Below are 12,123 nucleotides of genomic sequence, written 5' to 3' on the forward strand. Positions count from 1 at the left end.
TGGCAACCGAGTCTTACAGGAGTTTGCGCCGCCGCATTAAGGTCGCGCGGCGGCCGGCCGCTTTCCCGCCGGCCGCCTGCCCGCACCTTCCTCCCCGGACTCCTCCACCCCCCCACCGCCGAACAGATGCTTCTGGGCTGCGAGCCCGGCACTTCCCCGAGGTGCCGGGCTCATTTTTGTGAAGATTTCACCGGCCAGCGGGCGGGTGCAGGCAGCTCCTCCTTAACTGAAGGAGGAGGCCTGCACTTCCCGAGCCTGCCGCACCGCATTGGGCGCCGCAGCGCCGGAATAGCGCCGCAATGCGGCAGGTAGCGCCCATTTTCAGGCGCAAACACCTTTCAGTAGCGCCGGCAGCCATTTGGGCGCGGCGCAACTGAATTTTTGGTGCGCGCAGGGGGACTTAGCGCCGGCGCTAACTTTCCGGCGCTAAAGCACTGGCGCGGCGCCAACTGAATTTCTAGGCCATCATGTTTAACCAATTTATTGGTGTTTTTTGAGGAAGTAACGTGCTGTGGAGAAAGGGGAACCGGTGGATGCACTGTACTTAGAATTCCAGAACGCATTTGATAAGCTGCCACATCACAGGTTATTGTGGAAATGAAAGCTATGTAGGGGGTAACATATTGGCGTGGATAGAAGATTGGCTAGCTAACATGAAACAGAGAGTAGGCCTGAATTGGTCGTTATCGGTTTGGCCAGATGTAACGGGTGGTGCGCCACAGGCATCAGTGCTGGGGCCTCAACATTTTACAATTTACATAAATGACTTTGATGAAGGACTGAAGGTATGGTTGCTAAATTTGCTGAGGACACAAAGATAGGTAGGAGAGTAAATTGTGAGGAGGACATAAGGAGGCTAAAAAGGGATATAGATAGGTTACGTGAGTGGGCAAACATCTGGCAAATGGAGTATAATGTGGGAAAATGTGAAGTTGTCCAATTTGTCAGGAAGAATAAAAAAGAAGCATATTACCTGATGTGCCTCAATAATTCCGAGACTCGAAGGGAGCAGAACAAAACAAGGCTTTTATTAACTTAGAACGAAACACGTAAGCGAGAGAGATGTCGTCCTTCTGGAGATTGGGGCTACACTGAAGCTGGCTTACAAACGGGGCCAGGTATGGGCGGAGCCCTACACACAGCACATTCCAGCACATTCCAGTATACAATACAGCACATTCCACTACACAATACAATGAGGTCTGGGGGAAGGGAAATGACACTGAAACCGATCTCAGTCACAGGCAGTGATGAATGGAAATATTTCATCACGTTCACCCCTTCTATAGATTTAGGGCTAGATTTTCAGTATAGGCAGTTTTGGGGCGCTAACCTTAGCGCCCGCCCGAAGTTAGCGCCCGCCCCAAAGTAGCGCCCCGTTGCCGGGAATTCAGTGGCTTCGCCCTAAGAGGTTGGTGGAGCGCTAAAAGAGGCGTTCCACTACTCTCTTTAGGCGCTAAGCCGGCGGTCCAGAGGGATAGCGCCCAGGCGGGGCGCAGCACGGGTGCGGTCATTTTTGCACTGACAGCAGACCCCGTGGTGCCGACCAGCTCTTAAAGGGGGAAGGGACGAATTGGTCTGCTGCCACGCCCTGCACACTGCAGCCTTGCAAAGAGGCCTCAACACTACTGCTCAGCCCCAGGGAGTCATGGCAACGCCAGAGAAGGCCCGTCAGCGTGCCCTGCGCTTCTCAGAGGGTGATCTGGACATAATGGTCACAGCTCTGGAGGTGAGGCGCAAGATCTTGTTTCCAGAGAGTGGGAGGAATCCAACCCACCACGACTACACCAAAGCCTGGAAGCAGATCGCCCAGAGGGTGACGTTCACCGGCGAGGCCCCCAGGACCCACAAACAATGCCGTAAGAAATACAACGATCTGACCAGGATTGTGAGGGTGAGTAGCCTTTCCAGTCTCCTCCTCATTCTTGCATGTACACCTGACATGATGGGCAAAGGGACCTGAAAGTCCTTTTGGCCAGCCCTCAGCCAGCAGCATTGGGACAGTCATGAGCATCAAATGGCCATTCGGCACTCTACACTTTGGCCAAGCTATTCCACCATGGGAGGCAGTGGACAGTACATCAGGGCTTCACTCTGTCCAAGCTATTCCACCATGGGAGGCAGTGCACACTACATCAGGGCTTCACTCTGTCCAAGCTATTCCACCATGGGAGGCAGTGCACACTACATCAGGGCTTCACTCTGTCCAAGCTATTCCACCATGGGAGGCAGTGCACACTACATCAGGGCTTCACTGCGCACTTACAGCCCGTCCTTTCTCTTGCAGGCTAAAGTAGCGTTTAATCGCCAGGCCCGTGCCAGGGGTGGCCGCGCCAAGCTGCAGAAGCTCACTCGGCTGGAGGAGCGCGTGTGTGTGCTCATGGGAGCACGTGTGATTGTCCCCACAGCGTGCGGTGTATCCGACCCTCCACTGCCCGGCAATGGTAAGGACCTCGCCTTTTGGCCCTCTCGCGTCGCACTGGCCCATCCGAGCTACCTCCTTTGCCACTGTCCCACCAATGCGCTGAATCCCACCAGTCCTAACTCCCTCGCTGACGCCGTCTCCTCACTCTGAAGCTACTCTTGTGCATTCCTGCTTTCAGCTGGTGACGACCAGGACCCTGAGGCTGCCAGTGAAAGCACCTCCAACCAGGAGGAGGAGGAGGAGCAAGCCGGACCTTCGGGGGAACAGTCACGTCCCGCAGGAGAGGAGGAAATGCTCGACACCTCCTCACTGGACGAGTGCCTGGAGGAACTGTCGCAGGGCAATGCAGCTTCTGGGACCAGTGGCGTCCAGCCACCCAGCAGCCGTGCGCGTGGCCCGCGGCCTTCCCCCCAAAGGGGGGAAGGATCAGAGGGGAGTGCTGCTGCTCGGCACACTCGCCGTCACCAACGCGGCAAGGGTCCCCTAGTTCGGCCCCCTCCTCCCCAGCGGGAGAGTCGCGACTCCAGATGGCCGACGACTCGGACCGGCGCCACACGGAGCTCATGAGCGTGGTGGGGCGCATGCCTGAGGCCATCGAGTCGCTGGCGACCAGTGTGCGCGAGTTCGAGGCAGCAACTGCCGCGACTGGCCGCATGCTAACTGATGCCATCAAGACCCTGGCGGATGTGATGCGCGCGCACACCAGGACCACAGGGCCACTCACTGCTGCCACATGCGCTGTCTCAGGCAGGCATCGCCAGGTCAGGCGCCGCGCTGGACCATCCCAGCAAGCCGGCCGTCGGCTGATTGCTGCGGATCCTGCAGTGCGGGCCCGGCCGAGTGCCACCGCGCCACAGCACCAGCCAGCGCATCCCAGACGCCAGCTGGCCCACATTGCGCCATCCGTCGCCGCCATTCCCCCTCTGGGGCGTCAAGGGCAAGCGGCTGCAGCTGATGGTGGCCAGGCTCAGGTGCGCCACTCAGGAGACGGCCCCTCGAGGCCCAAACGCCGTGTAGGCCGCCCCCCAGCGGCATCTGGCGGAAGGGCATCTGAGCCTCAGGCGCCTTCCCCCAGCCTCGCAGCAGCCACTGGGCAGAGCTTGCGAAGGAGCAGCAGGCAGGGCAGGGGAGGCAAAATGCTGGCCAAGGTCTCGCCCTCGCGGGCCACTCAGTAGAGGGTGTGGCCAGCTTTCCTTTAATATGGCGGTGGCCATCTTTATTTTGCCCATGGTTGTGCTTTTGGAGGGCTTTTTTTTTGCGTTAGGCCGACGTTGAGGCCCGGTTTCAGTAAAGGTGGAGTGGCTCCTCCCCAGTTTGTGGGAGTGAGTCGTTTGTTGGGCTTTTTGTGGGGCCCGTTTATTGTTTTTGGGGATTCATGTGGGAAGGGCTTTTCATTTTTGTGTAATAAAAAATTATCTTTATTCATGCAGTCTCCATGGTTGTTCTTCTTAGTGTTTGTTGGCTTCGCCGGCTGAGGGCTTGCGGAGCAGCTGCATTCATCTTCCCTCATGGCCCCTGGCCATTCCCTGACAGGGGGCTTAGAAGTACCGTGTAATAAGGTGGCGTCGTGCGGCCCTTGGCCCTGGTCGCTCCCTCCTGGGAACGTACTCCTGCTCCTCCTCCTCCTCCTCCTCCTCCTCCTCATGCTCCTCCTGCTCCTCCTCCTGAGGTGCTGGTCCAACGTCAGGTGGCAGTGCCTGAGTACTGCGGATAGCCAGGTTGTGTAGCATGCAGCAAACCACCACAAATTGGGAGACCCGGTCCGGCGAATACTGGAGAGCTCCTCCGGAGCGATCAAGGCAGCGGAACCGCTGCTTGAGGACCCCAATAGTTAGCTCGATGATGTTGCGGGTGGTTTGATGGCTCTCGTTGTAGGCCTCTTCAGCAGCGGTCCTGGGCGCGCGGAGCGGGGTCATGAGCCAGGTGCACAAAAGATAGCCTTTGTCCCCGAGTAGCCATCCTCTTGGGGGAGGCTGTGCCTGGAACATGTCATGCACAGTACTCTGCCGCAGGATAAAGGCATCGTGGCTGCTGCCTGGGAAGCTGGCATTGACAGCCATGATGCGCTGCTTGTGGTCACAGACCAGCTGCACATTCAGAGAATGGTAGCCCTTCCTGTTGCGATACTGCTCGCCATGCTCCAGAGGGGCCCGCAAAGCCACATGCGTACAGTCAATGGCGCCCTGCACCAAGGGGAATTCCCCGAGTCTGGAAAATCCCAATGCGCGCTGATGCTGGCTCTCCAGGGCCATGGGGAAGGAGATGAATTGGCTTCTCCTTCTGAACAGTGCTTCTGTCACCTGGCGGATGCAGCGATGCGTGCCGTACTGGGAGATGTTTGCTATGTCCCCAGCAGCATATTGGAAGGAGCCGGTGGCATAGAAGTTCAATGCCACCGTCACCTTCACTTCCACCGACAGAGACGTCCTGCACCTGAGCTTTGGCCGCAGATCTCGGCGAAGCAGGTGGCAGATCTCTGCAATCACCCCCTTTCGGAATCGGAGCCTTTTAACACATCGCGCGGCACTCATGTTTAGGTAGGAGCGCTGCTGGCAGTATAGCCTGACTGGGTAAGGCCTACGTGGCCGACGCCTGTAGCCCCCTCTGCCTCTAGCCAGGGCTGCCCCTCTCACAATGCGTCTGCGAGCCCTACGGACATGGAGCTGCAGCTCCGCGTTGGCACCCCATGCAACCCCCATCAAATCCTGGCAAACACTCTAATTTCCAAATGGCCACTTGCAGCGCTGTTGCCTGAGTCCAAAAATACCTGGCTCTTGCTGCTTGAAACCAGTTAGCTATCCTCCTTGTTGTGTCTCCAGAAATGCGTTGCACAAGACTGTTTTCTGAAAAAAGGATGGCCTTTATACTGGAGAGGACGTTCCCTTTAATTAGCGCCCCCCGGGGCCCGCGCTGGTTGTGTTGCGTTCCTTTTTCCAAACGCTCCGGCCGCCCGCCGCACAATGGGGCGGTCCGACTGAAGTTTGCAATCGGGGCGGCCAAAGGGCGTTGCACGAGGATGTGACGTCATTTTCTGCGTGCGCATCCGGGCGGGCGCTAAACTTTGCGCCGGCGCTAACGGGCAACTTAATTTGGGGCGGGGCGCAAACTGCGCTGCGCCCGGGCGCTACACGCATAGCGCCCGGAAATCACTTCTCTTAAGGCGCTAACTGCTGGCGCAAGCTACTGAAAATCTAGCCCTAAGTCTGTTCGGGGGTTTGATAGTCGTCTGCGACCGATGTGGCTGTTGCGGTGCCGCGGGTGTCGGCTGGGTGTCCCCGGTAGCCTCCTGGGTCGCTGCCGGGGGTGCCACCAGGGTTGTTGAAGGGGTAGTTGGTGGGGGTGCCATTGGTCGGTGTTCTTCCGGGGGTGATGAAAGAGTAGTGGGTGGGTAAGAGTTGCTGTGATCGTCGTTGCCGCTATTGCCGTGGTTTTTGTCGATGCCGGCTGGGGCAACGTCTTTTATGGACACGGTGTCCTCCCTTCCGTCGGCGTGCCGGATATATGCGTATTGGGGGTTGGCGTGGAGTAGGTGTACTGGCTCCATGAGAGGGTCCATCTTGTGGCCCCTCACATGCCTTCGCACGAGTACCAGACCTGGGGTGGTGAGCCATGACGGCATGGATACGCCTGAGGTGGATTTCCGGGGAAAGACAAACATTCGTTCATGAGGCGTGGTATTAGTGGCCGTACACAATAGCGACCATATCGAATGGAGCACATCCGAGAGGACTTCCTGCCAGCAGGAGATAGGGAGGCCCTTTGGTCCTTAGAGCTAGAGTGACTGCTTTCCATACTGTCCCGTTCTCTCGCTCCACTTGGCCGTTACCCCGGCGGTTGTAGCTGGTGGTACAGATCGTGGCGATCCCCCTGGACAGCATGTACTGGCGTAGCTCTTCACTCATGAAGGACGCTCCCCTATCCGTATGGATGTAGCTCGGCATACCGAACAGGCAGAACAGGCTGTTGAGGCATTTAATGACCGTGGCGCTGGTCATGTCTGGGCAGGGGAAGGCGAATGGGAACCGGGAGTATTCGTCCACAATGTTCAGGAAGAAAAATTGCGGTCGACGGACGGGAGTGGGCCCTTGAAATCTAAGCTGAGCCGCTCAAAGGGCCGTGTAGCTTTGATTAAGTGGGCTCTAACTCGGCGGTAGAACCGAGGCTTTCACTCAGCGCAAGTGCGGCAGTTCCTGGTCACGGACCGAACTTCCTCAATCGAGTAGGGTAAGTTACGGGACTTTATGAAGTGGAACAGCCGCGTGACCCCTGGGTGGCAGAGGTCGTTGTGGAGGGTCTGTAGCCGATCCCCGGTGGCGCTGGCACACATCCCTCGTGAGAGGGCGTCAGGGGATTCGTTAAGGGCCCCTGGCCGGTAAATGATGTCGTACTCGAAGGTGGAGAGCTCGATCCGCCACCTAAGAATCTTATCATTTTTAATCTTCCCCCTCTGTTTATTATTGAACATAAACGCTACCGACCGCTGGTCGGTAAGTAGGGTGAAGCGTTTGCCAGCTAGGTAGTGGCGCCAGTGGCGCACTGCCTCCACGATGGCTTGGGCCTCCTTTTCCACGGAGGAGTGTCTGATCTCGGGCCCTTGGAGGGTCCTCAAGAAGAAAGCTACGGGCCGCCCCACCTGGTTGAGGGTGGCCGCCAAGGCGAAGTCAGACGCATCACTTTCCACTTGAAATGGAGTGTTCTCGTCCACTGCCTGTAGCGTGGCCCGCTCAATATCCTGCTTAATGCTTTTGAAGGCAGCGTGGGCCTCAGCAGAGAGCGGGAAAGAGGATGCTTTCAAGAGGGGGCGGGCTTTGTCGGAGTAGTTGGGGACCCATTGGGAATAATAAGAAAATAACCCCAGGCATCTTTTCAGGGCTTTGGGAGTGTTGGGCAGGGGCAGCTCCCGTAGGGGGCGCAATCGGTCGGGGTCTGGTCCGATTTCCCCATTCTCCACCACGCTGCCTAGTATGCAGAGGCGTGTGGTGTTGTAAATGCACTTGTCCTCGTTGCAGGTGAGGTTGAGTTTTTGTGCGGTTTTCAGGAACCTCTCGAGGTTCGAGTCGTGATCCTGCTGGTTGTGACCGCAGATTGTGATGTTGTCGAGGTAGGGGAAGGTTGCCTGCAAGTGGTGGTCATCGACCATGCGCTCCATCTCCCTCTGGAAGACCGAGACCCCATTCGTCACCCCAAAGGGGACTCTGAGGAATTGGTAGAGGCGTCAGTTCGACTCAAAGGCGGTGTACAGGCGGTCCTCTGGTCTGATAGGGAGCTGGTGGTATGGCGACTTGAGGTCGATGGTGGAGAACACCCGGTGTTGGGCGATTTGGTTCACCGTTTCTGATATGCGGGGTAGCGGGCAGGCATCTAGTAGGGTGTACCTGTTGATTGTTTGACTATAGTCGATCACCATCCGTTTCTTCTCGCTACCCCTTACCACTACCACTTGGGTGCGCCACGGGCTGTTGCTGCGTTCAATAATGCGCTCTTTCAGGAGCCTGTCTACCTCGGTCGCGATAAACTGCCTGTCCTCCCAGCTGCACCTCCTGCTTTTGGTCGCTAGGGGTAAGGTTCGTGAATAGCGAAGGCGGCTTTACCTTTAGGGTAGCCAGGCCGCACACTGTGAGGGGCGGCTGGGACCCACCGTACTTGAGCATGATGCTTTGGTGGTTGCACTGGAAATCCAGGCCCAAGATCACGCTCGCACATAGATTCTTCATGATTAATACTTTAAAATTATCATATACAGTTCCGTTAACGCACAATTGTACCGTGCAGTAACCCAGAATGGTCGATGTCTGGGTTTTGTCAGCCATAGAGATGGTACCCTGAGTAGGGACCACCTTTAGGGAGAGTTGTTGTGCCAGTTCTGGGTGGATAAAGCTCTCCGTGCTTCCACTGTCAATTAAGCATTTAACCCGGCACCCGTTTACCTCGATGTCCACCATTGATCTGGACAGCGGGTGCGGCCTGGTCTGGTCCACTGTGACCGATGCCACTGTAGGGCCCTGATCGATACAAGATGGCGTCCACGCTGTCTGCTCACAAGATGGCGGACCCCACGAGGTCGGGCAAGATGGCGTCCAAGATGGCCGCTCCCACGGCACACACGCGGCGGTGGCGGGTTTTCCGTCGGGGTTCCCTCTGCACACCTTCCCGAAATGCCCCTTCTTACTGCACTTAAAGCAGGTGGTGCCTTTCACCGGGCACAGGTTTCTGGTGTGCTTTGGCTGCCCGCAGAAGTAGCAGTTGGGTCCCTGATGCGTCGCGGCTGTCGTAGGGCTTCTGGGGGGAGAGCGGGGCCCAGCCGGTGTCGGGCTGTCGGGCGGGGAAGATGCCTTCCAAGATGGCGGCGCCTTCGGTGCACACGTGGCGGCGTGGATGGCGCGGGCTGAAGAGTAGGCGTCCGAGTTTCTCTGGGCCACATCCAGGGATCGCGCGGTGTCCGCAGCCTGTTTCAGGCCCAACCCCGTTTTTTCCAGCAGTCTTTGCCGGATGTAAGGGGAGCTGAGGCCTGTGATGAAGGCATCGCGAACAAGCTCGTCAGTGTACACCGCGGCTTTTACATCTCGGCACTTGCAGTCTTTGCCAAGCATTTTCAGGGTGCTTAGGAACTCCTCCACCGATTCCCCAGGTCGCTGTGCGCGGGTGGCGAGCAGGTGCCTAGCATACACCTCATTCATAGGCTGCTGGTAATGCACCTTTAAGGTGTCGCAGGCGGCCAGGTACGCCTCGGCGTCTTGGATGAGGGGGTAAACCCGGTGGCTTACCCAATTCCGCAGAATTCCGAGTCTCATCCTTGCAGCGTCCGTAGCGTCTTTGACGGCTGCGGAATTTTCCAGGAAGAATTCCATACACTCAAACCAGTGTCCGAAGCGTGCTGATGCGTCCGGAGCATGTTGATCCAAATCCAAACGTTCGAGTTTCAGGAGTTGATCCATAGTGTTGAAAAAATAAGTTAATAAAATTGATGTGCCTCAATAATTCCGAGACTCGAATGTAGCAGAACAAAACAAGGCTTTTATTAACTTAGAACGAAACACGTAAGCGAGAGAGATGTCGTCCTTCTGGAGATTGGGGCTACACTGAAGCTAGCTTACAAACGGGGCCAGGTATGGGCGGAGCCCTACACACAGCACATTCCAGCACATTCCAGTATACAATACAGCACATTCCAGTACACAATACAATGAAGTCTGGGGGAAGGGAAATGACACTGAAACCGACCTCAGTCACAGGCAGTGATGAATGGAAATATTTCATCTCATTACCTAAATGGTGAGAGATTGCAGAGCTCTGAGATGCAGTAGGATCTGGGTGCCCTAGTACATGAATCACAAAAAGGTTACTTTGCAGGTACAGGAATTCATTAGGAAAGCTAATAGAATGTTATTGTTTAATGCGAGGGGAATTGAATACAAAAGTAGGGATGTTATGCTTCAATTATATAGGGCATTGGTGAGACCATATCTGGAGTACTGTGTACAGCATTGGTCTCCGTATTTAAGGAAGGATGTAAATGCGCTGAAAGAAGTACAGAGAAGGTTTACTGGACTAATACCTGGAATGGGCGGGTTATCTTATGAGGTAAGCCTGGACAGGCTAGGCTTGTACATGCTGGAGTTTAGAAGAGTAAGAGGTGACTTGATTGAAACATAGAAGATACTGAGGGGTCGGGACAGGGTGGATGTGGAGAGGATGTTTCCTCTTGTGGCAGAATCTCCAACTAGTGGTCACTGTATATAAAATAAGCGATCGGCCATTTAAGACAGAGATGAGGATTTTTTTTCTCACAGAGGGTCGTGACTCTTTGGAACTCTCTTCCTCAGAGGGTGGTGGAAGCAGAGTCTTTGAATATTTTTAAGGCAGAGGTAGATACATTTTCGGTAAGCAAGGGGGTGAAAAGTCATCGGGTGTAGGCGGGAATTTTGAGTAATCAGATCAGCCATGATCTTATTGAATGGCGTAGCAGGCTCGAAGGGCAGAGTACCATAATCCTGCACCTAATTTGTATGTTCGAATGGGTGAGTGTGGGTTAGTGAGATGGGGAAGTGATAATGTAGATAGAACGGGATGGGTGGAGGTGCAAGTAAAGCGGTGTGAGTAAGCATGTGCAGGATTAGGGTAGAGAAGGCAGAATGATGGGAATGTGATGAGTGGAACAGCAGGATGAGGTTGAGTGTGACGTTGCAGTAACTCTTCGTGATCTACTGGCATTAGTGAAAGGTTTGCCCCACTAAAGCCTGGTCCTCCTGACAACATCCCTGCTTGTGTGCTCCTGTACAATGTGCAACCAGGCTGCGTTAGTCTAAGGGGGAAGGCTCTTCCGCTCAATAGAAGGGAACAGAATCTCTCTGCGGGTTGTGATTCCCTCCATATGCATATGGAGCGAGTCATGGGAGAGCCTGGGTGCATCCGCGCACCTATGTGCAATGTTTCTCAGTGCTTGCAGCGCTTCAATGCTGTAAAATACTGACAGCACAACTGTCAAACTAAATTTGCGCATGATCCCTTTAAGGAAATCGGTTGCTGACTCGCATCGGTGACGTCACCAGTCCCGCTTCTTCTATTTGGTTGGGAAACGTGCTGGGCGGGGCTAAGCAATCCAATCAGGAGAAAGTTGTTTAAAAGATAGGGCAGAGACCCGCCAGCGACCCTGCTGCACCCGACCTGCCGAGGTAGGGAAATCGCGGGGGGAAAGCGGGTTATCAATTTCCTTAAGTACTTTCAGTGATTACTGTAATATCTGCAAGAGAAAAATATTTCCAATGCGGGGTTTCATTCAGTTTGTTTCTCACTCTCTGTCTGTTTCTGTTTAGACTAAGGGGCAATAACCTGGGAGATTCAGGAGTGAAACTACTGTCTGCGGCTCTGAGGAACCCGGACTGTAAAATACAGGAACTGCGGTAAGTACCAGACTGTGTGAGATTGTGTTTATAATAACTGGATGTCTGACACTGAACATTATTATGAGTATCAATAATACTGTTATTAATATACACTGGGGATTTACTCTGATTCCTGTTATTTCTCTCTCTGCTCACCAGGTTGGATGGCGGCGGTCTCACAGTTTCTTGTACCGAGGATCTCGCCTCCGCTCTCAGTTCAAACCAGTCAGTGACGGATCTGGACCTGGGATCAAACTCCTTCACAGATCGATCTGTTCCCGTTCTTTGCCGCCTCATACTGACCTGCAGGAGTCTACAGCTGATCGAGTGAGTGTTTGTTTTAATGTTTAATGTAATAAATAAAATATAAATGGGGTTCAGTCACTTTTATGGGTAATATTTGTCTTTTATTATTATTGAAATATTAACCCACGTCTCTCTGTTATTTACACTGTTGTTCAATCTGTTTATTTTCTGTTTAATATTTAATCTGTTTCAGGCTGGGCTGGAATCACTTCAGTTTAACCGGAAAGAGACACCTGGAGTCGCTGCAGGGAACAAGATGCGGACTGAGTGTGGTTGTGTGAACATTTCAATTGAAGACCATCGCTGCTCTCATTTACAATTTTTGGCCGATTTCCTGCCCCTCCCCTTTAATCGGGTGCGCTCAGGGTTTAAATCCATCGGCCCCTTTTAGGGTTTCCAGTTCGAGCTGAGCGAGTGTCATCTCGCATTTTGACATCAGAGGGTCAGCCACCGGGTCCCGATACTCAGCCGCCCGGCCACACAGCGCTGCCTCAGGATATCCAGGGCTGA

At 54.7% G+C, this 12,123-nt stretch overlaps 1 protein-coding gene across 1 annotated transcript in view; it reads left to right on the plus strand.

The window, feature by feature from the left end:
* LOC147093050 (NACHT, LRR and PYD domains-containing protein 3-like) overlaps positions 1-11,894 on the plus strand; it is a 69,119-nt gene extending 57,225 nt beyond the window's left edge. The window contains exons 7-9 of the mRNA XM_085976375.1: positions 11,239-11,325; positions 11,467-11,634; positions 11,807-11,894. Of these exons, the coding sequence (XP_085832501.1) occupies positions 11,239-11,325; positions 11,467-11,634; positions 11,807-11,894 (343 nt within the window). The remainder of the gene's footprint in view (positions 1-11,238; positions 11,326-11,466; positions 11,635-11,806) is intronic.
* Positions 11,895-12,123: the final 229 nt, after the last annotated feature.

This window comes from Somniosus microcephalus, unplaced genomic scaffold, assembly GCF_052327205.1.
Source record: "Somniosus microcephalus isolate GS21.2 unplaced genomic scaffold, FLI_Smic_1.0 unresolved_chr2, whole genome shotgun sequence".
Taxonomy (NCBI): Eukaryota; Metazoa; Chordata; class Chondrichthyes; order Squaliformes; family Somniosidae; genus Somniosus; species Somniosus microcephalus.